The sequence below is a fragment of the Meleagris gallopavo genome, chromosome 1, assembly GCF_000146605.3.
Source record: "Meleagris gallopavo isolate NT-WF06-2002-E0010 breed Aviagen turkey brand Nicholas breeding stock chromosome 1, Turkey_5.1, whole genome shotgun sequence".
NCBI lineage: Eukaryota > Metazoa > Chordata > Aves > Galliformes > Phasianidae > Meleagris > Meleagris gallopavo.
The window spans coordinates 48355121-48380714 of NC_015011.2; the positions used below are offsets into that span (position 1 = coordinate 48355121).

General features: G+C 49.2%; 1 protein-coding gene across 2 annotated transcripts; it reads right to left on the minus strand.

The window, feature by feature from the left end:
* Positions 1-311: 311 nt before the first annotated feature.
* On the minus strand, positions 312-25559 carry SGSM3 (small G protein signaling modulator 3). Of its 2 annotated transcripts, none has more exons than XM_019614630.2 (22): positions 25372-25559; positions 18784-18867; positions 17475-17560; positions 16203-16269; positions 14612-14820; positions 14362-14469; positions 13458-13601; positions 12884-13079; positions 12518-12663; positions 11726-11953; positions 10536-10590; positions 7376-7503; positions 6938-7093; positions 6276-6330; positions 5782-5831; positions 4429-4581; positions 4257-4327; positions 3843-3891; positions 3445-3530; positions 3028-3150; positions 1791-1851; positions 312-1449 (listed from the first exon to the last, which is right to left on the minus strand). In XM_019614630.2, the coding sequence occupies exons 2-22, from the start codon at positions 18788-18790 to the stop codon at positions 1366-1368; spliced, it is 2262 nt and encodes a 753-aa protein (XP_019470175.1). In that variant the 5' UTR covers positions 18791-18867; positions 25372-25559; the 3' UTR covers positions 312-1365. The 2 variants fall into 2 exon arrangements, with proteins under 2 accessions (XP_019470175.1, XP_003202353.1); XM_003202305.4 differs by lacking the exon at positions 25372-25559 and adding an exon at positions 20232-20363.
* Between the last annotated feature and the right edge of the window lie 35 nt (positions 25560-25594).

Genomic DNA, 25594 nt, shown 5'->3' on the forward strand with positions numbered 1-25594 from the left:
CCTGAAGAACCACCAAAGCCATAATCCAGAGCTGGCCTTGGGGCAGAAGGAGCACAAGTAGCTCCTTCCAGCCTCCTAACAGCACCGTGGGCTGCCCGGTACCCTGCTGCTAGAGGTGAGGCTGCAGAGCTTGAGTGAGTGGCAGGGCTGCCCCTCCCCTCCTCCCCCCACCAGCTCAGCTACTCAGAGCCCCATCCAACCTAGCCTTGAGTGCCTCCAGGGATGGGCATCCACAGCTTTGTGAGCACTCTGCTCGACAAGGAATTTAGTTAGCCTTGGTGCCATGGAAAAAAAAAGGCAAAGTCCAGTGCTCTCCCAAGATGCAGTTTATTTACAAACCCACAGAATAAAGTAAAGTAAGAATCTAGTGTCATCTCATGAGTAGTTTGTGCTCACTGACAAGCGCTTTCACTAGAAAGTCACAGACTCCATATCCAGAGCCACCACCACAAAGCAGCAATTCTCCACTCCCGACTGGCGTCCCTGCCCCGCCGCAGGGCGAGGAGGACCAGTCGGTCTCCCTGAGCCAGCTCCAACCTGAACCCCATCCTGAGCTACGACAGTGCCAAAATATACACATGTTCCCGGAGTTAATTTACAGCTTTTTGGTTAACAGTAAAAATCACGTAGAGACTAAAATGATAGCATGAAACACTCTTTTTACGGGAGTGTTGGTTTTCGTCTGCTCCCAGAGGAGACAAAGCCCGTCCCCGGGGCTGTTAGAGCAGTAACAGGCCGGTGCTCTCAGGCACCTCTTGTTGACATCCCACACACCCACACACCAGTGCCAGAGAAGTGGGATGAGGCTGATACCAGTTCCCCCTTCTCTGCTCTGGCTCCACGTCAGGCAAACTCATCCAAGTGCTTCAGGTTCTGCCCTCCCCCACCCCTTGGAGGTGAGCCCTTGGATGGCACAAGGTGGGGTGCGTGCCATCCCTGCTCCACACAGCATTAAGTCCCTCACCAGCTCGATTCCACCTGCAGTGCCATCCCACAAGGACTGCCTCTGCCCCACAGCTACGGCAGCACTGGAAACACCGGCACACAGCTGCTGGGCCTGCAGCCCCTCTCCCCAGGGAAATGGGAGCGGTAAGAGTGGGGAAGGCTGGGAGGGGGCACTCATTTTTCTGGTCAGAACACACGTGTGTCCCTGTGCAACATCAGCCTCGACCGTCACCTCCCTCGCGTCTGGCAGCAGCGCCACAAGGCCACGCTGCATCGGTCCCGGGTAGCCTCGCAGCCCCCTGAGGGGGATTTTGTCACAGATACAAGTGTGGGGTGGGGAAGAAAGGGGATGTGAGATGATGGGACTTGGGGAGAGGAGTGCAGGCCACTGAGAAGGTTCCCAGGGCAGGGGGTTGGAGGTCACCCATCTATGTCCCAGCTGAAGAGGTGGTGTTTCACAAGCATGTCCTGCACGCCTTCCTTCAGTGGTTTCTTCTCCTTCTCCTGCAAGGAGGCACAGAGACATGGGTCAGTGCACTGCATCCAGACAAGCAGGGACACATCCAGACAAGGCACCCAGCATCCAGCAGAGCTGCCTGCACTTCCCACCACCCCAGCTGAAGCAGGGAGAGGCCCTGCGGTTTGGAGAGCAGGGAAGAAGGGAGGGGCTGCCACTTCCCTCTTCCCCAGCTATGTGGGCAGTGCCCTGCCACCTGCTCCTGGGCATTGCCAAAGAAAGCAGCTTCATCCACAGTTGGTTCCAGGATGGGCTGGAGCACCAGACAGTGAGGAGAGGTGCTAAGCGAAGCCCCCTGCTCAGAAGAGGAGCAATGCTGCCTACTCACCTCCCTCTTTATTGGCAGCTCCCAGTCCTGAGACAGGCTGAAGGCAAATTTGCACAGCACTCTGAAATGTAAGAGAGTGGTAGTAACGTACACACCCAGAGCTGCTGCCCCAGCTACACAACTGCTTCTCAGCTTGCCCTGGAAAATCGCTCAGTTTTATAGGGGTGGAGAGCCTTTTTGTTGGCACCAAAAAAGCAGCCCCAGCCATTTGTGGCCAGTTTCCTCCTGCACTTTGGGCTTTGCATCTTGCCAGGCCCAGGCTGGGAAAAGCAGCTTAGAAATGTGACTCAAGTGCAACCCCTACAGAGCCTGACAATACAATGCAGGGAAGTGCAGGCAGCCCCAGGGCTCTGCTACACTGCAGACACATGTGGGTTTCTCTCCAGAAAGCTGACTGCTATCAGCAGCACCTCGAGATTTTACACTCACTGTTCTCTCCCTGAAGGAAGAGGAGTATCCTGACCCCTATGGACATGTGCTGCATGGGGATGGACCCAGCTAGAAGCAGGGACTGCAGAAGGGCTCCCTGAAGACAGATGCAGAGTTCAGCTGCCAAACTTGTCAGTGTCCTCAGGCTCAGGATAGTGTCTGACAAGAATATTCTTCAACTCCTGCAGCTGTAGAGTGGCCAAGATCCTCCAGAAGATGAAGGCAGGAAGGAGAATGGTACAAAGCTCAGCTCCCGCTCCTAATAAGCCCCAACTCAGCCAAGAACCAGTCTCACTGCTCTGTGCTGTGAGCAAGCAGCCTCAGGCTCACTGCAGCACAGAGGTGGAGGGAACTCCTACCCACAGCAGCATCAGGAGCAGGGCACCTTTAGGTGTGGGCTGCACACAGGCCTGCTCCCTACTACAGATGCTCCTGCTGGGAACCATTGTGACTGGCAGAGGGTGTGGAGGGCAGAGATGGACAAGGTGGTATCTTCAGTGGAGTAGCTGCAGGGCTGACCTGCTTTTGGCTGGCCCAGAGGAGGCTGCTGACAGCAAGGTCCTGCATGCTCATCATGACAGCTCCCCAGAAGCCAGGTTCTGACCTTAATCAAGCAGGCACTGTGCATCCCATTCAACTCTCTAGACGGTCACTGCTGCCTCAGCACACTAAAAGAGATCTCTGCAGGGGGGATGTCTGGACAGCCAAAGCTACCGCTGTCTGGTGAGGGCTCAAACCCAGCTGCAGTGAGGGCCACTCCACACAGGGCAGGAGGAAATCCGTGCAAGACCCATAGGGCCAGACTTACCTCAGCTCACACTTGATCTGGACCCATCCAGGGCTGCGCAGGAACGACCAGGGATGAAACCACTTCTCCACGGTCTGCAGGCTTGAACACAGCACTTCCAGCCACAAATGTAGCACTTGTTCACTGCAGTGATGAGGCAGAGGTTTGTTACTGGGCTGAAGCCAGGGAAAGAAGCATTGTCCCTTTGGGCCAGCCTAATTTCAGCCCCAGCAGGAGGGGGATGCCCCAGGTAGATCTATGTGGGTCACCATGAGAAGCAAGAAAGGAGCAGATACCACTCAGTGGCTGAAGTGAGAGGGGAAGTCCGCATGGCCTAATGTAGATGGAAGCAACAGGAGGCCCACAGGCCTGTTCTGCTCCCTCCTGAGCACCGAGTACCCACCCACAGTGTGAGGGTGACAGGTCTGGGTGACTCACTTGAGCCCAACGCAGATGAGAGAACGAAGTTTCACATCCATCTGTGCATGTGCAGCATCGTGCGTCATGTTCACAGCCTGAACTGCCTGGAGGGCAGGAAGATGTGGTTACCACCTGCTCACAGCTTCACCTTAAGCTGGGCTGAGCAGCCATTTCAGCAGCACAGCCAAGTGCTGCCCTCCCAAGAGCTCCCCACCTTCACCCAGCACCTGCTAACATTAGAGGGGCTGAGGCTGCCTGACAGTTCCATTTTCTGCCTCTCCCCAAGCACCTGGTGTCTTCACGTCACCAAGGAAATCAAGCATCTCCCTGGAGAAGGGCATCACCCTCCAGCAGCTCCCATGGTAAACATCCCTATGTTACCAGTTGGGCTCTGCCTGGGTTGGGGCAGCACTCACCCGATAAAGCAGCTCCTCTGGAGTGAGGACTTTGCCATCTTCATCCAGCCTGAAAAGATTACAGAAAAAAAGCTAGCTAGCTCAAGAACCACCCCTGGGCACATGTAGGCACCTCCAAATCCCAATAGTGACAGCTCCCTTGCTTGTGCTGAGCCCCCTTGCTTGTGCTGAGCCCATAGGTGATCACACAGCTGTGAGAGAGCAAAATATGACCCCAGATGCCAATGCAGGAATACAAGAAAGAGGGCAAAAGTCAGCCCGAAGTCAGCAAAGGCATGGCAGCCTGCTGACACCACACACACAAAGGCTGGGGCAGATCATGACCTTTCCTATGGTGGTAAGGAGCAGCAGTTTGGCAGGCAGACAGGAGCAGGGCACAGACACTGCTGCTTGCTGTGAAAGAAGTGGCCTTACCTGTAAGTCTTGCAGAGCACGAGGCGAGAATACACAGAGTCAAAGTCCCGTTCCACTTCCCTGCTTGCAGCCTAAAGAAGGGCATAGGGACAGTCAGTACATATTGCCCTGCTGCCCCTTCACCCCATCCCTCTGACAGCACTGTTCCATGAAAGGAACTGAGACATCTCACCTCTTCAATGAAAAGCCAAGGATGGCAGGCACCCCCCAGCAGCGATGGCTTCTTCAATCCGTGTTCAAATATGGACTTCAAGGCAGGACAAAGCGTCCCTCGCACCAAGTCTGTCACCCCTTCTGTGACCGAGTCATCTCCAGCAATGGAGTACTGATGAACACAGAGAATCAGCTCTCAGCAGACTGCTAATGGGGCAGCTCACAGCTAACTCCAGTCCTCCACTCCCAGGTGCACCCCAACCATTTTCTCAGCCTCTTATGCTCCTGCTGGCTCTTGCATAAGGTGCCAGTGCTTATGCACCAGCACCTTCGTGCCTAGGCATTGGACATAATACTGGTGACACCAGCACCATCCTGGCAGCATTCAGCATGGAGGAACTGCTGCAGTTTGGTGTGATGCTGTCCAAGCTAAGGTGAGGTTGGGACAAGCAGGGAGGGCTCATGGGATTCTGTCAGCTGCTAAAGGCCAGGATAAATAGGGGTACGTGAGAATTTCCAGGTCAGCTGGTGTATCACTCAAAGGTATCACACTGACACATTGCTATCCCAAAGGACTAACAGTATGCCAAGATTAGAATAAATGGGATCCTTCACATTTCTTCATCTGGGAGAAGAGCTGTTCAGCAGCACAGTTTATGCACAGAGAGATATTGACATGCATTTTTGGAACCAGCCCAGAGAAGGGGAGTGAAGGAAGCAAGCGAGATGTCAATGATGACATCTAACTAAGGGCTTCACTTGGGGTCTCAGGTCAGCCTTTGAGCCATTCCTCACTCTCCAAATGGTGAGGAAGAGAAGGAGGACAGATTTTTCTCCACTTCTGCAAACTGCATAGGCCAACAGCTGGTGATATTCATCTCCTATCAGTAGCCTTGGGGCCACAGTGAGGTATCTGCTCTAAACAGCTGGCATCTCACTGCTGCTGGTCACAAGAGGAACCAAGACAGTGCTCCCTTGGGCGCAGCTACTCGGACCATACCCTGTAGTGACCACAGAGCACCAGCAGGACTTGCAGGGATAGCCTCAGAGGAAGAAGAGAATACAGGCAGTGGGAAGCAGGCAGAAACACTGACCACAGGATGCTGCTGTGTGCTTGCCTTTTGCTTTCTCTGCTTTCCCAAAGCTGGTCTCTGAGGGCCCTGCTAGCCCACACGCTGCACTCAGCTCCCCCTGCAGCCTGTGCTGTCTGTGTGGCCAGCATCAGGAAACTGAGCAAACAGGCCTAGGAAAATAAGCTGATAACATCACCAAGTTGCTCAGTAGCCAGAGAGAGCAAACACACTCAAAGAGGGTAATACGTGACTCTTTTCTATTATGACATTACCTTTTTTAATAATTTTTTTTTAATTACCTCTTTGCTCCTCTCATCCAAGATCTCCACAAATTTTGCAGGAAACCAACCTACGAAAACAAAGACATAAGCCTACCACAGACACTGAGAATTCCCTGTGTAAGAGAGATGAGAGCCCAGTGAAGGCTGGGAATAAATCAGAGTTCATAAAGTCCAATCCCAAAAAGGAAGCAAGCAGCCAGAAAATCACCAGAATTAAGGCAACTGCAAGAAGAAACCCATTGCTGAACACTGCCCACAAACAGCAGAGATGATGTGCACCCAACCACACTGTGACAGGAGGATGCAGGCTAACCTTGCTGTTCGCAAGAAGCAACCATGTAGCTGCAACCACCACCTTCATACCCTGCTGGAATATTCCCCTGGTCCCTGGCAGCTCCTCTGAGTGAATGGCAGTGCTTTTTATTAAAATATGCCAGCACAGTTGCTGTGGATGAATGCATGCTTTGCATCCCGCCCTGTACCTCCCAGTATAAGCTGTGCTGCTCTCTCACCTCGCAGTCCATTCAGCTCTCCAACCCAACAGTGCTCATCCTTTTGGGAAATGATCTGAAAAAACAGAGAGTGGAAAACGGCAGTTGGAGAGAGTGTCAGGGACTTGAAGCAGAGAGGAATGGAGGTGGGAAACAGAAAGCCCTCCCCACAGGAGCATGTGCAGTGCCAGGAGGGTTACAGCTGCCTGACTGTGGGTGCATGAAGATGAACTGCTTTCTTTTCAGCTCTTTTGTCAGTGCTCCCTTCTCACGTGGTTCTGGGCCTTCAGCAGCAAAAAGCTACTGGAAACACAATTCCATGCCTCTTTTTCTAAGTTCCAGATGGGATGCCCACAACTAAAAGACAGAATGGATGCTTTTGGTCTTACCACAACCTGGTGCGTGGTGTTGAATTGGAGCACAGATTGGATTAAATCTAGCTTTGGCTCAGCTGTGTGGCAGCCAAGAAAGGGACTCTGCAGTTGCACTGAGACAAGACAACACAAGACAACACTCAGAGGAACACACTGCCTCATCCCCAGGCAGCTGCTTCCCTTCGGACTCCTAACTGGGCTCTGAGCTCATCTCCTCCCTTGTTTGCCCACAGAAGAGGCAGCGTAGAATCCCAAACAAGTTTGGACTGCACGATTGTGCCCCGGTGCCTCTCCCCTAGGCTGGCATACCGTAATGATGTCGTTCTTGCGGAAGCCCAGCTCGTCGTCATCGTGACGCTCGAAGTCCAGCAGTGCCTTGGCACGGCGCCGTCGGTTGCGGGAACAGGCCACGTAGTTCTCATGGTCCCGCTGGTGGCTCTCCATACTGTAGTCTGGAGTCAGATCCTGGCAAGCGCACGGACACAGAGCAGAGGAATGAAAAACAACAGATGATGAGAGTTGGAATAGATGAGCTTTAAAGGTCCGTTCCAACTCAAACAAGCCCACGAATCTACGCCCAGCTCATCTACCAAAGCCTTTGGCCCTTGTTCCCAAACTCTTCTCCTCACAGGAAGACAACTCCCCAGCACAGCCTTCCTGCACTAGAGAAGGGCTGAGCAACCCTCACCCTGATGCATTCTCCCTCAAGCCCACCCGCTCCAGGAGCACCCAGCAGCTCCCACTCACAATGCTGCAGTTCTTGGGATCCACGCACTGGAAGTGCCGTGCCACCTGGAGAATGGCCTCGCGAAGGTCGGCCACCAGCTCTGTCTGCTTGATGTTCTTGGCTTTCAGTGCCTCCAGGTCCTCATCTCCTGGTGGAGCCCACACAGCCAGAGGGAAGATGCAGAAGGGAAAACAAGTATGAGATATTTTTTATTAATATTAGAAATCATTAGTTCTACAGAAATCAAACAAACCTGACTTAGAATTGCCTACATTAAGGCAGGTGCTTACTGCCAGTCTGTTCAGTAGTGCACAAAAGAAGTAGCAACAAGACTGTTTCAAGTTTTATTTCCAAGCACATATGGAGTTGAAACATGTCAACTCTGATCTTTCTGGGCAACTCATCATGCCACGGTGCTGCTCTACTGTTTCAGTGCAGTGCCTGCACAGTATACAGAAGCAGCTGAATGGCTGTACTCAAACGTAAGAAACCTCCAAAAACTGTCATGAACTGAAATTTTCTTTAAACTGAAACAGCTTGCAACTACTTATAATTTTTGCCTACAGGATGAGAGCATTTTCTTCACTGAAACTTGAGAAAGAAGTGAAAAACCAAGATAGCTCTTGTGTCAGTCTAAAAGTGAGAGCCACAAGAGACAAACCTCCATCTGAGACCTCAGTCTCTCTAACAGACAAATTTCAAAGATTTTGGGTGTATACAAAGAGTACAAGACAAAAGTTACCAAAGCATCTCCCAGCTTTCACTAATTCCCACAGGAGCAGTGACAGCCAGTATCTACTTATTTATACAAGACAAAGATACCTACTGGTATTGGTTCTTTAGACAGTTAACACATCCAGAGTCTTTATTGGGTACGTGAAGTTTGGGCATAACGAACCACTTGCTCCTTTTTTTCTAAAGGAAAGGATCCAGCTTTTGTTTTTAATTCAAAGTGCAGTTTCACAATCTGCTTTTGCTTTCTATAATATACTGAAAAAGTGGTAGTTTGATTAACAAAATGGGCATTTAAAACAACGTGCTCTTCCATGAACTCCAATTTTTATATAAATGTCATTTTTACACATCTCTAGTAACCTAGTGGCTAGCAAACTACTACGCTGCTTGTAGTGTATGACAGCATTGCAGAAAGCAGGATGAACAGAATGAGCAATATAGCTGTGTATGCATGAAGAGTAGCTCCTGCTTTATGAAGTGATAAACTGTTACCTTTTAATCTCAAGTGATACTAATTAAAAAGACCAAAACTTTAAAAACGTAACTGGAAGCACAGGATTAAATTTTAAAATTATTTTAAATTCTTCTCTATAGTTATGTATATTATGAGAATCAGATTTAGATACAGAGAGCATAAGAAAAAACTGAACTTTGTTTCCAGACTAGAAATAAGGTAAGACACACTAAGTCCCAGTCCAAGCAATGAAAATTAACCAAAACCTCCCTGTAAGTGGCCATAGAGTGTGTAAGAAGCCTTGCTACAGATTCAAAGAGATAGACTGGAAACAGAGGGCGGAAGATTAATGTTCCTAAAACAGAAGGTGACTAAAGAAGAAACTGCTCAACCACATCCACGCCAGCTCAGTGGGCTGCCCTCATTTTCAAATAATGCTATTTCATCATTTAGTCCTTTCTGGCCAAAATACCGTGCTCCTCCCTCCACGTCCAGATGAATCCCACCCAAACACGAGCAGCAGAGATGGGAAGAAAGTTTTATACCTTTCCCCCTTTCAAATATACATAACACAAAAGAAAGTGGCTGGGGTTACCAGCAGATACACCTCGCTGCACCTGACATGCCTGCACATACGTTTCAAAAGCAGGAAACGAGTACGAAATCAGCTGCATGTGAGAGGGCTCTATTTTAAGCCTGCAAAGCCTGATGAGCTGTGTAGTTGTGCAGAGGAAGGTTAACTCTCATGCATCACCATGTTGCAATGCCCATCCAAAAGGAAAAGGGGAGGGAAAACGGCTGTTTATGAGGGTGGAGAGTGATAGGACAAGGGGGAACGGTTTTAAACTGAGACAGGGGAGGTTCAGGTTGGATATTAGGAGGAAGTTTTTCACTCAGAGGGTGGTGATGCACTGGAACAGGTTGCCCGAGGAGGTTGTGGATGCCCCATTCCTGGAGGCATTCAAGGCCAGGCTGAATGTGACTCTGGGCTGCTCAAAACTTGCTCAAACTTAAGCCAAGGGGAAACTGAGACATAAGGAAGATGTGCTTGGCAGCTAAGCTCCCTACAGATATAGTCTGTACTGCCTGCATGATAGCATTACACATAAGAGCTATTAGAACCTAGGTTGAACAAGCAACCTGCCTGTATTTCTTCACTTCTTAACAGCTTCATTGGCCTTGCACTACCATGTTTATACGTAATGCTGTGCATGCATCTAAGCAAGCCTCTGATGGCACATGAGCTGCTCAGAGAACATCAGAAAAGCTCTTCTCTGAAAAGACCAGCAGAACACAGTTTTTCAGGCTACTACAACAACAGGAGATTTTTTTAAATCCTGTAAATTTGGTACATTCTCTTTCACCAGAAAAACAATTTCTGTGGTGAGATGTGGCAATTTCAAGACAGCTAACCAGTGCAAGGAAGGTGATGACAGAGAGATTTTCAACAGAAAGGGCTATTATGAAGCCACAGAATTACGTTATTTTAAATCCATCCTGGCTGTGTGCTTTCTGGACGTTGGCTGGGTTAGCTCATAAACAATGAGAAGAATCAAAAATGTCCACATTATGAAGCTCTCAGAATAGGCATAGAAACATCAGTGCATGGAGCATCGGTGATATTTGCAGTTATAAATTCCGACTTATGAATCTTGATGAGATACATCAAACCACCCTGCCTGGTCTGGGATCTTCAGGGGAGTACAGCACACTGCCCATGGACTGCATACAGTCTAGTAGAAAGTATGTTCAAATATCTGGCCAGTGCAAGGAGCACATCCATGGTAAGTCACCACTTAAGGACCTACTAACTAATCCAAAATGCACCTTCTAAGATCAGGCCAAAGCAAGCAAATAGAAAGCTACACTTCTTCCAGCTCATCCTTCAGTTATGGCTCCCTTCTTTTCTTTTCCTCTGTCCTGCACTGCTCCCACCCCTCATGGCTGCTCAATCCATCAACACCACATGAAAAGCACAGGACTGTCCTTACCAAAAAGCAGAGAGGTGATGCCAGATTTCCTGCGCTGAGTCCTGCGCCGCACGATCTGAGAAGAGAAAGGAGAGAACAAAGTGCACAAACTCTTGTAAGTTTAGTAAATAAAATAATCCTCCACACTGGTCGGGTCTGAGCAAGGGGTTCTGATAGGGGTTTTTTCAATCAGAGGGTGGTGATGCACTGGAACAGGTTGCCAAAGGAGGCTGTGGATGCCCCATCCCTGGAGGCATTCAAGGCCAGGCTGGATGTGGCTCTGGGCAGCCTGATCTGGTGGTTGGCGACCCTGCACATAGCAGGGGGTTGAAACTAGATGATCATTGCGGTCCTTTTCAACCCAGGCCATTCTATGATTCTGTGACAGCTAACATTGCAAGGGGCAGGCAAGTGACTTTGCAATTTTAGATAAGAGCTGTTCTAGTTCCAATGCAATGAATCAGCTCTATTGCTTGTTCTGCTCCATGTGCAATGGGTTATTTATAGCTCAATTACGACAAAAGCATACATGAAGTTCAATAATCAACTATGATTCAATTGAATAATTTCAGTTTTAATTTTACCTGTTGCCAGAAGCACTTCCACACATAACTGTATTTAAATTTCTAAGTGGGTGCTTATTACATTTTAGGATTGCAGGAGTGCCTGGTGATAAGCGTCAAGAAGATATGTTTTATGCAGGCTTGATGAACAGGAGGTACTACATCTGCAACTGCAGACTGTGATCTATGACTAAACACAGATGCGTTTCTTATTCAGCTTCTCAAAGGCCACTGCACTCCACTTTCCGGAATTATTTCAGCACGTCAGTTCCTTACTAATGGATTAATCCCAGGTCCCACTCTGCTGTACGCTTACGTTAGTTCCAAGCAAATTCTGCCAAAAGTGAGTGCTGCTTCTTTCATTATCTCTCATTAATGAAATGTAACGCTTTCCATCATTACTCTCATTAATGATAATCACAACTGACATCAACATTCCTTTCATCTGTGGATTTATCAATCACGACAGAGCCAGCAGCATTTCGTTAGCACAGGCCTTCCCTTCTCTTGCCAACACCTTTTCTCTGGGTGACAGAGCCAACATCCTCTCAGACAGGAGGACCTCTTGCCCTCAAACAGCAGTTGGTTGAAATACAAAGGAATGGTAAAAACAGAGCAGCGGAGGCAGGCAGAATTCAGAGCGCTCACTTTGGATAAATTGTTGACAGTGGTGCTGGAGTTGAGCAGCTGCCCCTGGTCAGCAATGAGGTAGGCCAAGTGTTTGCGACGCTGGGTCTCCACTGCCACATCTGTCAGCGAGCCGGCCACGCGCATGGCTTCCCGCAGCAGCACATCTGCATCTTCTATCTGACTTGGGATGTCCGAGAGCGTGTTGAAGATTGAGGCAGAGTTCTCAGACTGGATAAGCTCATCCTCCTGCAAAGATGCAGTTGTTTTTCCACACAGAACAGTGAGCGTGACAGTTATGCTCCTGAAGCTGCTAGATTCAACTCTACATTCAGTGTACAGCCCAGGCCAGAAACAACGCAGCTACAGCTATGAAATTACATAAAAAACTTTGGTAGAAAAAAAATGCAGCCTAGCTCTGGGAATAGAACAGCAATTTTTTACTACTCTACTGCACTGAGATCTGCTCCCAACACATGGTGTGTTTTTGAGTCGTAGAGACGGTGCAAAACCAAGCGACATTTTGATTTAAATAGAATGCATTCTCAGGCTGGAATCTAGAGTGAGCAGAGGGAGCAGCTGATGGGGCTTAATTATGAGGGATCAAATGAGGTAAGCAGGGAAAACAGCAATCCCTGAATCTGCAAAGCACCTTGGAAGTTTTCATGGCTCCCACTTCTGAGGAAAGCAAGGAGCCATCTTCCCTTGCACAATCCCAGACACATACAGCAAGCTGATACAAAGCCTTGTTGCATCTCAGTCTTGCAGTCAAATACTGAAGTGCTATAAAGAAGGAAGTGGTGGTAGTGCTACCTTCATACTGAGCATGCCCAAAGTGAGCTGGAACAGCACCAGAGAGCCCTCATAGAAGAAGAGGTCCCAAATGCGCAGCAGCAGCTTGATGTGGACAACACTAGCGAAGGAGGTGAGGAACCAGTGCAAGGTGATCAGGGACAGCTCTGTGAATAGAGACATACAAAGGAATCACAATGGGATGTCAGCTAACCAGCGGAGACAGACTCTCCTAAGTGCTGCCCTCCCAGCTTACAGATGACCATGCACTGCCCTGGCCTCCAGAGCCAGAAGGTTTGCTCCTAGCTCTGCTGCTCTCCCTTTGTGAAACAAGGGCAGTTATCTCTGCCTGCACACCACCCAGAGGAGCCATGGGCACACTTTTACCGATGTCATGCTCCTGGAGCAGCTTGTCCAGACGGGGCAGGTACTGTACAATGAGCTGTCGCAGGACACGCTGGTCTGTCTGCACCCCCATCAGGGTGGTACTGAAGTAGGAGGCGGGAACCAGTTCCTCAATGATAGCACACATCATCCAGAAGGCATCTTCCTCCTCCAAGAAGAGCAGCAGAGAGGCAGCCACCTGGGATTTTGAAGGAAGATTATATGCCAAGCCTGTCCTAACAGCGGCACTCCTTCCCCACCTCCTCACATGGTCCAGTGTCTACAAGACCAATGTCTTCCTTCCTCTGCAGCAGCTCTCCTGCAATCTCTCCCAGGGAAGAGATTTCTGTGCAGTGTAACACCAGTTCCTCCCCCATAGAGGGACCAAATTATTGCACACCTTTGGACATGTAGTGTTACTCTGTTCCACCCTCCTCAAGCAATATGTTCTGTGTGAAAAGGATTTTCCTTCAGCTAGTCTGGAGATCATAGCATCTGGCAGCATTACCTCAAATCGCTTACCCCAAAGTAGCTACAGAACAATCCCTATCACAAAAGCACTATTAAAACAGGTTACCATGCCAGTGCCTTGGCAATATCCAATCTCCGGGTAGAGCCAGGCAAGTCCCCGTAATATCCTGCGTAGCCGTGGCACTCCAATACTGTTCATGTTGGAGAAGCAGGCATTGCTGGGCATAGTGCGGAGCAGGTCTTTCTCAATCTGTCAGACAGCCAGAAGCAAGGGTCAGCTAGCAGCATCTGAACAATTGCCTTCTGCTCTCTGCACTTACTCGTGGCTTCTTGTCTCAGTGAGCTCTGCTTCCCTACACCCAAGTCCTTAGGCATCAAAGAACATGGCACTGTTCAAGCAGCTGGGGTTAATTTAATATCTTTCACTAACATGTAAAAAACCAGACAAATGACAACTTGGCGACTGCCTAGAAATATTTGCCTCCACTCAGCCTCTAGCTTCTCCACTTACAGTAAGCATGCTGGGATTTCATCTGCTTGGATTTCAAGCAAGGATTCCCACCGTGCTTATTCATTGTTGGTGAGAAACCAACAATGTGGCCACACCTGTAGTGGGGGACTTGGAGGTGAACAGCCCACAGCTCCCCCTGGGCAGAGTTGTCCTTCCTTCCATTGCTATCTCAGTGGAAGTACATCTACTAGTCTTTCACCCTCTGCCTCATTCAGTATCAGGAACTTGCCCAGATGAAACTGCCATGTGGTATTCTAGCCTACAGGTAGCAGAGGTTAAACCTCTTCCCAAGGAAGTGGGGGATCTGCACAGCTTCTACTCCAACAAAACAAAGCAGATAAATGCCCAGTAAGATTAACCTTTAGTGGGATTCAATTACACATCCTTTCAGCTGTCCCTGATGCAGGCATCAGGCAGACACCCCTTCCTCTTCATGCAGCAAATCTTGCTGTTCTCCCCACTCCCTTATACCCAGTCAGCACTAGGCAGCGTCTCTCACCTGTTTGGCAGCAATGGTTTCATCATTTGAGCTGTTTTTCACAATATCACGATATGACATCTCTGAATTTCTCTTCTTCTGCAAGGCCCCAGACAGACGCATCCACAGCTGTGGGGACAGAGTGAACAGCAATAGGAGTCACTAAGCCAGCCCCAGAAAGCCACGGCCTGGCACCTTCTCAACCACGACAGGGTGGCCTCAATTCACTGTCTCTTCCCACAGGCAGGAAAGTCAGCCCACCGTCTCTCACCTGCGGCCTCATGCTGTGCGGGATGCCAGCCAGCACCAGGGAGCGCAGTTTGTCTGAATGTGGGAGGGTGACCTCAATTTTGTCCCAGGTGAGGTCACCCACGTCGTGGTTGTGTGTGAATTCCAGATGAGCCTGCCACTTGAGCCTCTGCTGTGGCTCCTCTGTCAGCGGGAGCCCCAGAAGTTTGCTGGAGTTTGGCTCAGCACCATCTGCCTCAGCACAGGGAAGGGAATGAAATGGAGACAAGTGAGAGAGTGAACAAACATAGGGTGGGGTGGGGAGTAGGACAGCCATCTGATAAAAGCACGTAAAAACTTTCAGGTCTTCTAGCCAGAGCGTGGGAAGGCAAAGCTTGGTTTCTAACTGTCTTCTCCATGCAGCAAATGTTGTGATCGTAAGCAAAAGGCACTGGAGCCTTAAGAACTGAGAAGCTGTCAGCAGGGCCAGGCTCTGCTTACACATGATTTACAGCAGAGTGTGGCTGGAATTCAACAAGACCCCGGCAGCAGCTATCCTGCTGGTTTTGTGAGGATCTGTAAATCAAGCTGACAAAAGCATAGTGGGCGCCTCAGAGGCGACAAGCAGAAAGCTGTATGTTCATGCAAGTAATGAGGCACAAAATGTTAACTCTGGGGCTACCTATTCATTAAAAAAATATCTTTAATAAGAACACTGCCAAATTCACAATGAGAAAGTACTTTAACCTGAGGCTAGCTTTCTAAAATAGATACATTAGCACAGTATAGGTTTGACATAAGGCACTCCATTCTTCATCACATAGCAGATTTTCAACAACACCACCATCCAAACCTTTCTGCTGACTTGATAATGCACAAGTCTATCAAATGGTTTGGCTGAATGAAATCGGTCTCTTTGTCCTGTCCTCATCTCTAGGTTACTGCTTCAAGAAAGTCCTCTTAGAGCCTGAGGGCACCACAGGCAAAAAAGTTCTGCCCCCCCATTGTATGGCCTGAGACCCAGGAATCTCTTCTCAGAGCACATAAAGCAATTCCCACCATCCAACTGTCCTTTCTCTTCATCTTTACAAAGGCAGCAAGCTGTGCCGCTCAATGCCCAACTGCCATAGCTCTCTTCTGTTTGGCCTCCTGCCTCTGGATCTTGCAGAAAAACTAGGATGTGAGTTCTGCCCCTTCAGATTGCTCTACACTTTGCCAAGATGCTGGGATGTGTAGAACACACGCTGCTGCCACTCGCCTGAGAGCTTTCCATAGGCAGCACGTGGCACTGTGCCTGCCATTGGTGCTCAGTGCTCCTGACCACAGCAGAAAGCCTGCTGTGAGCCAGCAGAGCTGCCTCTCCCAACACACCACTAATGGAAATGGCAGCTTCCTCTTCACTTCCATCTCTCCCTCACCTACGCCACAGACATAAGGGGATGGAAAGGACTCTGCTGCGTATTTATTCCACAAGGCCAGCTCAACTGATGCATGGCCCTTAGTAACAATGGCAGAATATGGAAAGAAGTTGACATCTGAATAGATGAAACCTAGCACATAGTGGTTGCAAAATCATTCTGCCCAGGGCCCCATGCAGCACAAACTGAAAGGGAGAGAGATGGGACTGGTTTTACCTTCCTTATCAATTCGAAAACCAAATTCATCATAGCGGAACTCTGGCTGCTCGATGGATTCTTCTTTCTGGGAGACATAAGGAAGAAGAGACATTCTCATCACTCCAGCACTGAGCAACTGAACAGAGACAAGTGGATACCACCCAATCCTACACTGCCTGCACTGTGCCCTCTGAGCAACTGCAGTCCTTCGCCTTTATTTTTGATGCCTTCCTCCACAATTCCCAGCTGGGGAGGTGTTGATGCTGCCCCCATTTTGACTTCTTTATGGGAGATGTGAAGCTGTGCTTTCCCACCTGCACAGATTTTCCCAGCAATCTCTTGATACAACTATTTGAGTTGAAGCACTGTATCACAACAAAGACTTCCCCATCTGAAAGGGCAGACAGTCCTCCTCATGGACTGAGGAATCCACACATCATCCACACTGGGCCCTACTGGCTGCAACTCTAAGACACAGTACTCCTCTGTAACCTAATGTGCACACACTGCAAATTCAGTTCCCTGCAGTGCCCCACTTCCTGCCTGTTGCTTTCAGGTTAACTCTGAAAGACAGCAGGAAGAACTGGGATTTGGATCTGTGAGACAAGCCCAAATTAGAGGCCAAAGGAAATTCAGTTCAAATCTCAGCTTCTTCTATCTGTATTCATAGTTAGCACTGGTGGTTACGATCATGTAAGGCTTTTGTAAGGAGTGAATACCTACAGATGCCTCTGATTCCTGCTGGCCCACCTGCCCCTCCTGTGGGGTCTTGCAAGCATTGTACCCAGGCAGCCCCAAAGAAGCACACTTGTAGTGTAGCTCCAAAATAAGCTTCAGCCTCCTTCTCTGGGCTCAGTTGCCTTCAGCAAACATTGCGGGTTAGGTTACAAAATTCCATATCTGCTTCCTTCCTTCCTGTTCTGCCCACCTGGAGGCAAGCCTTGGGGCTAGCATTTCCTGCCATGTGCAAGCCGTCCGGGGTAGCTTGATGGTGACAGAGACTCCCTTGGAGTGTCAACATTTTTTTTACAGGGAAGCAATTGTTACAAAATAGCAGAGCAATAATTCACAGAAATTTCTGTATGCTCTGCAAGATCCTCTTGCAAGAGCCAGGACGCAGCCACAAAACAAATGAAGTTTAAATAGCAAACAAGTGCCCCCAAGCGAACCACTGGAGGAAGAGTGCACCCCCGCCTCTTCCTTACTGCATTCAGAGACCACCTGAAATCACCAGGGTCTCTTTATTTCTGTGCAGAGCCAGAGAACATCCCCTCCTGCCCAACACTGTACCTGTGTGTATTTCGCCAGGATCTCCTGCGGCCAAATGCTGGGTGTGAGTGCTGAGAAGGGACCCCCAGCAGAGGGAGTGTGATGGCCTAAACATAAAGAGAGCAACATACAGCAGTGAGAACCCTGGACACTCAGTACACACTGCTCCAGCAAGGTAAGGATTTATGCAGAAGTCTCTACTCCAGATGTTGGTGTCTAGTCATTACTTCTAAACACTGTGACAGTTTCCACATCACCAAGGAGGTAAGTAATTTTAGAAGGTTACCAAGCAAAAGAAGCAGAATGGCCAAACTGAATTCTAACAAAGGGACTTCTGGGGAACAGAAATCATTCTGTGGCATCATGCGATCGTTCCTCTTGGAAAAGCTGTGCCAAGTGAAGGCAACCATTAAACAGATTTATGAAGTAAATGCCTCCTATAGAGGCACTGACATTAACTCAGCAGCACTCCAGATTGCCCTGAAACTGTATCACCCAGGCAACAAAACAGGACATCAGAGCCCTCAGTAATATGTTCAGCTGCTCCCTTTGCTGCTGAAGGGCTGGGATGTTGCTGCCCTCCCTCTAAGGCTGCCAAGACCATGCACAGACAGCTGCAGCAACATACGTATGCCTATCACCTTGGTGTTCTATGTGCAAGGCAAGCACCCTCTGAGAGGCACTGCCCCCTTGCAATGAGACAGACATCGAGTTCTGCAATTGAAGCAGACAAGCACATCCCAAGTCTTTCATTGTACACATCACCACAAAGGTTTACTTGGCTTTGAAGTAGTCTCCCTTAGGGTTTTCCCTGAAATAAGCAGCTAGCTCAGGAAGGACGGTGCAAAGACATGGGGTGGGACAGTTCCACTGCAAGAGGGATGTGCTGGAGGAGACCTAGTATTAGACAAGCTTGTAACTCAGTAGCCCACAGCCAAACTCCAGCAATTCTTCAGTCCTAGAACTACCACTTTATAGAATAAATCTCTCAGGTCACAAGCAAGCCACCTACTTTGGGGCAAGTCCTGGGAGAACAGAACTGAACAGGTCTTATGAGAAATGGGGAGGCAGACTTCATTTCATTCTCCTCCTTTCTCTGCAACTCAATGGCTGAAGCACAGCACAGGGTAGAAGAAGGAATTGCACTCCTCTGAGCAAAAAGGCTGCTAGATCATAAAGAGCTGGACACTCTCCCTCCCTCCATTTCAGGCAGAGCTGTATGTTAACACAGAGAATGGCTGTTGGAATCAGTAACTTTCTTTTACCATGCTGCAGACAAAGAAAGAGAAAGCCATCAAAGAAGGCATTACATCCAGTTTTGCCTGCTCACCTGACATTGTTCTAGGTAAGGCTGAATGGCAGAAGCTGTCAGCAGGTCCAGGAATGCTGTTCTCAGGAGTGAGAGGTCACTGCCCTGTTACAAACAGAAAAAGAACATCAATTAGCATCTGAAAGCACAGTGAGGGACAGACACACTCCCTAGGCACAAACTCCATACAGCAAACTCCAGAGACTGGAATTCCCTCTTGATTTCATACCTATCAGCTACAAAGAGCATGGTATCACCTACCAAATTCTCTGTGATGCAGCAGCATTGCTGACTCAAAGAATGCCAGAAATCAAGTCAAATTACATCATCTTTTCCATCACAGATTCTGAATCCTATTCAATTATGAACACTAAAAAAGCAGATGGCACATCACCATGCTCTAAATGTACTGCCTTACTGCCTACAGTGAAGGGACTAGGGTGTTGAAGTAAGTTTGAGATGCAAGAAGCCCGAAAAGGATCTTGGGAGCATCAAAGCAAAACACAGGAGCACACTTAACTTGAAAAAGAACCTAGGAGAAGCTAATGCTTGCATGCTTTGAATGGATTTTCCAGCTTCCTTTTTCAATAAAGCCACTTCTGGCTGCAAACCACTGCAAGAAGGAATTCACCCAGCAGGCCTTGTCTGAGTTGTTTACAGTGCTCAGCAGTACAAGGTTATATATCTCCAGCAAGCACTTGCAGCCTACAAGTGCAAACAGGAGGGGGAACGGCTGTTTATGAGGGCGGATAGTGATAGGACAATGGGGAATGGTTTTAAACTGAGACAGGTGTAGGCATCCCTGGAGGCATTCAAGGCCAGGCTGGATGTGGCTCTGGGCAGTCTGGTGTGCCTGGTTGGCAACCTGCACATAGCAAGGGGGTTGAAACTAGGTGACTGTTGTGGTCATTTTCAACCCAGGCCATTCTATGAAGTGACTTGCTATGGCGCTCCAAGACAAGCAGCTATAAAGGCACCTGCATCTAAGAACACAAATAAGGCTTCTTCCCCCCAGATTTAAGCAGCTCTCTGCATGAGAAAAGCTGGTATGGCTGCACAGATGCCGATCTTCCAACACCAACTCTTAGAGCAAAAAAGAATCAAACAAACAAAAGAAACAACAAATCAAAGCAACCACAAGTCCAGCTTTTGTTTCTGAGAAGCTACCGTGACCACGCATGGCCAGCTGCTTACCTGTGTGTTCTGTCCTGCAACCAACTGCTGCCTATTGCTCCAGCTTGCTTAATGCTGGGTTTTCCCTCGGTAGGTAAAGCCGTCCCAAGGATAGGAAAAGAGCAGCATTCAGGGTGTGTGCAGCAAGCAGATAACTGCTGATGGCACTCCTGCCAATGCATTTGGAGGCTTTTTTCTGGCTTCCCACTGCCCTGCCACCACTCTGGCACACTCAGTGCCTCAAGCCCCCAGGTCACCATTAACCTTCACGCGTGTACAGTCAGTGCTGAACCAACCTGTCATGGAGGAGCCACACCAGCGTTAGGCACGTAGACAAGAGAACAGCCGTAGCCACTGAACGAAGCACGGGGCCCAGGAACCAGGGGAGGAGTGCTGAGGTCCCTCCTCATCCCACGACAGGTGCAGCAGAAGGGACACCTCCCCCTGCCCACGTCATCGCTCTCCTGCCGGCCCCGGATATGAGAGCAGGCTTTTCCTGCCCCTGGGCCCTGTGGAAATCTTCCCAAAAGCACCCAGCTGGGACCTGGTGCTGACACTGGTGGCCAGGACAGAGGGATGTGACCCTACAGCAGCTCTCAGCTCTTCTAGCCAGCAGACAGCAAGCAACCAAAGGAGATCCCATGAAGCCAGTGAAAACACATGCATGAAAACAAACCACAGCACAGCTCCCAGTTCACTGGGGGACAGCCAGAAGGACAACGTGTGTACCTGGAAAAGGTGCTGCAGTGGAAGCTGCAGCTGTTTGAAGTGCTCCAGTTGCAAAACCCCTGTCAGAGTCACAAACACACCGCAAAGAAATAGATCTGTTTATTTCCTTTTCCCTGCAAGTGTCCTTTAGAAATGGATGTTTGCAAAGGAGACCTGCAAATTTACCTCCACTTGACAGTACCAAGCCTCCTCTGGACAAACTTGCCCTTCCACACAGCTGCAATTCAAAAGATTTCAAATACCTGCCTTCCTGCAAACAGATAACAATCTCCTGCTGCCTATGTTTTACTCGCTTGGCTTCTTTTGCCATGTGATCTCCACTTAACCCTGTCGTGGTAGTGCCTGGATGTGCTAGGCCATGAATCACAGAACCATTAAAGCTGGAAAAACCTCTAAGATCACCCAGTCCAACCGCCAGCTCATCCCCACCATGCCCACTAAGCATGTGCCACATCCACATGGCTTGCAAACACCTCCAGGGAACAGTGACTTCACCACTTCCCTGGGCAGCCTGTGCCACTGCAGCACCTCTCTTATTGAGAAGAAACTGTTCCTAGTGGAGCAATGCTATCTGGAGCTTTACAGTAGGATCTTTATTTTGGCCCAAAAACTCCTTCCCAGGCGTGTTGCTCCCCTGCCAATTTTAACCACCACGCTTAATTTGAACACAGACTGTCAGTTGACTTCCACTGCTCACTGCTGTGGTCTTCTTTTATTTAAAGAGTTGTAGGAGAAGTAAGAGCAATCGCCACAGTACTCACCAGGAGGCCATACACTTCGGTGTAATTCTGGAAAGCCGCTTCCAATTCAGCTTTTAAAACCCCAAGTAGATTGCAACCAATTAAACATATAGAACACCCTTCTCTTAGAAATAAAGACAAAAAGCTTGCACTGAATCAGGCAGCTCATTTCTGTGCCCTCACACTTGGGAAGCTTTGTTTTCAGAGCTCAAACCATGACTCACCTAATGCATGGCACAAGGAGAACCCTCAGCAGGAACCCGGTAATTCCCCTCTGCCTTCCCTTCCCCCAGCAGTTTCCCCTTCAGCCAGGTGAAGGCGTGTACTGGAGCCACAAATGCCATTAGTTCCCTGAGTCAATATTTGCTCTGCACGCATACAGTCTGAAGAAAACTCCAGCATCACAGATAAGCAGGTGAATGAGCACAGCACAGCCATACCTCTGAGCATGGGGATAAGACACAGTAGCTTCTGGCCCTGGTACCCTGAACCCCTGCCATTGGAAGTGTGCAGAATTCCACGCAGCACTGCACGGGCTCCTGGTTAAGCATTCAATGTGATATCAGTAAACCTAGATGACCGCAGGAAATACCTTGAAATAGGTTTGTAGATCTGAGATGTTTACAAACAATTGGCCTCACGCTGCTTTGGGTGCAGGAGGGAGGTGTGCCGGGGAAGCCTTCCTGCTCACTTCCAACCTCAGCTGGTGACTGGGAATGAAAAGTTGAGAAACTTCATCTGCCCTCATCCCACTTCCCTGTAAGAATCCTCCATCAGAGGACATGACAGCCTAGAAAGGGTGGAAGGAGCCTGGCAAGCAGTGGCAAGGGCTGATGCCCTCTCAGAGCCCAGGAATGATGCAAGCTGCTGACGGTGCTGTCATGGACTGCAGCAGTGTCCCTCGGGGTTCAGTGGTCCCAGTCCCAGCAAAAGATGAACTGGAAGGAACTCTGTGTCGTGTCTCCAGCCAAAAAGCATCCTGCAGACTCCTGGCCAGGCTGGAAAAGCAAGCAGGCACAGAAATGCTGTAAGAGGCACTCCCACACCTCTGCTTTGCTCTCTGTACTGAGGGGTGCCCAGCAGTCTGCCTGCTGCAAGGACAGCAGCACTCATCTGGAGCCAAAGGGACAAAGCCTGGCTAGCTGACACAGAGGGACACAGCACTTCCAGCTGTGTAACCATTTTGAAAAGAAGGATGTGAAAAAGCAAAATGCTGTTTCCTACTGGTTCTGCACTGGGCAGGCAGAACCCAGCCTGACTTCCTGCTCACAGTTTGACATGTCAAGCTTGTCTCTACAGAAACTCCCACACAACACCCACTTATGCAGAATGCAGACTTCCTGCCTATGGACAGACGTTTTCCTCGCAGAACAGAACTGCTTTTTATTTTGCTAGCTGGCTCCAAAGCAGACAGCGCATCCTTTATGCAGGGCGCAGCTTGAAAAGGCTTTAGGGTCTGCCTGCAGCACTTATTTCTCAAATCTGGAGATAACAAAGGCTTCCCCCGTGTGGCTCGGAAAAAAATAACATCAGAGCAAAACAGAACTCATTTAGGGCTCTGCTGATTCCTTGTCACTAATACAAGCACCATGCTTTTAATCCTGGAAAGAGAAAGCTGTCTGGCCTTACACAGCAAAAGCTGGGTGCCTGCTAACACAAACAGCAGCAGAGCACCTTATGTGCCAGATCCTTGGGATCATGAGAGGAGGAGATCTCCCTTTTCCAATATTCCTAAACGATGATGGGATACGTGATGTGAATATAGAGTGCTGCTCCCACTCCACAGGAGAGGGTCAGACTAGGCACTGAGAAAAGAAGCAGTGGGATTTGTTTTTTCAAATCTACGTTGGATGAGGAAGAAAAGGCTGGGATACAAACCAGCAAGGTGTCTGCTCTCACCTCTCTTACTGTACAGCAAAACTCTCCTTGTTACAAACCAAAGAAAGGTAGAAAGACATTACTAACAGTTACTTACAGATGTTATTATTATGTTTTCTAAGTGACACTTTGACCCTGATCCAGAGCCGGCCCTGAAAGCTCACCCCACAAAGAAGCTTGACTTTCGAGCTGCTCTCATCCTTCTGCTGCCAGTGACAAAGGAGCAGCCTGAAGAATGGCTCTTCCATGGTACAGATGGATCTGCAGAGCTTTAGTTATCAATCCTTTGTGAGACACAAGGAAGGCTCAGTTTGGGTCGCTCCCCTATAGCTATGCTGTTCATGCACAATTCATGTTAGCAAAAGAGCCTCAGTCTCATTTAGCAGGACTCTAAGCAGCTCTCACTTCATTTGGCTCCAAAAAATGGCATTTAAAGGACAGTATCTCTCACAACACATCAGATCACCTTCTCTGGGGCTCTGCCTTCACACAACTCAACTTTCTGAAACAGCCAAATAACACCCACAGCACCTTCCAGGACTGTTCACAAAGCTCCTTACACAAATCTGGATTTTGTTCCTGCAAAAACTTATTCGAGCAGACAAGTCAAATTAAAAACAAAAGCAAACAACACGATGATCATTAGTGTATGTAACAAAACAAGACAGAAAAACCATATTCCCGTTGCTGGGGATCAGGAAGAATTCTTCTCCAGAACAAAAGGGCTGCTAGGGTTATGGACATTTTCTCTCATTTCTGAATCATCAGGTATTACCTAGCCAGCAAACACTGCACTGACTGGGCAGTGACAACTGCTCTCATCATACTAATGACAATGTGCCAGCTTTCTTTTCTCCTATTTCTTAAAATAAATGGATTTTTTACTACCTGCAGCCCACAGCAGCACAGTTGACAAGCAAGATGAGACAGGAACACCCCTCCCCAGCCTTCCCAAATATTCACCTTGAGTGAGCTCTGCGTGACTCCAGTTTTGACTGTCTGATGAAAGGTGGCAAGGAAAGAAGTTTAAACAAGTCTGTGTGCTACTGAGGGTACAAAGCTGAAATGCTGGGTTAATAGCACAGAATGAAGCCAAATCTAAAACGACATAGCAGAGACCCCAATGCTGGGGAATTGCTTCAGTCCCGAGCAGCAGTGCAGCGCTCCCCTCAGCTCACCAGCGGATGCTCATTGTCATAGAATCACAGAATGGTTTTGGTTGGAAGGGACCACCTTTAAGATCATCCAGTTCCAACCCCCTTGGCTACAGGCAGGGACACCTCCCTCTAGAGCAGGTTGCTCAAAGCCTCATCAAGGCCAAAGCCTGGCCGTGAATGCTTCATCCCCTCACCGGTGTGGCCCCTCCTCTCTGCTGCTGCTCACATCTCTCCTCTGTTGAACATCTCCCTGAGCTTACCAAGACACACTGTCAAAGCATCCTAAACAGGAACAGAAAAAGGCAGCACCTGGCAATTTATTCTTTGAAACACAGAATTAACATAAGTTTATATTAACAGGATGTGACCAGACCACGCACTGACATCTATAATTACACGCCATGCCTCTTCGCATGCCCTGCTCCCCTTTTTACTTCATGCATCTCCAGGAATGAATGCACCCTGCACTTCAGCAGAGGGATAACTCCAGAGGTGCTGTGCACGGGCGTAATGAAGCCCATCTTCGTTCCAATAGCTCTTCTTTCCAGCACACCCCCTCCCACTGGAGCAGCTGAAAAACCATTCTAGAATTCAGATTATCCATTGAGCAATGCAAAAGCACAGCAGCGCCTCACTGCTGCCAGTCCCTTTTTGGGGGATTTTAAGACCCGGTTTCCCACTAGTGAACAGCAGATGCTCTTAATTCCTGCAACACTTTGTTTCTTCCTCTCATACGTCAGGGCTGAAGGATCGTCACGGCACTTTTACCACGTTATTACCACCGCTTGCCCCAAAGCATCACAGCAAGATCGTTTCAGCCCGTGACTGAAACCTACACGATCAGCAGGAAGGCACCTGCGTGCACGCAAAGATCCCTCAAAGAATCAGGGAGGCAGAGAGGTGGACGCGAAGAAACTTTTCCTTCTCCCTACCTCACCAGCTCTGTAACAGGCGCTCCAGAGCCCACAGCCGCCTCCTGCCGAGGGGCTCCCAGCCCGCAGGACGAAGGCAGCACCGCAGACACGACGAGCGCCCGCTGCCCGCCGGCTCCCCCGGCGCCTCACGCACCCGAAACCCGCAGCCCCGGGGTTCTGCCACGTTTCCTTCTCCGTGCCACGCGTGCCTCTGCCCCCGGCTGACAGGAGACGGGCAGGC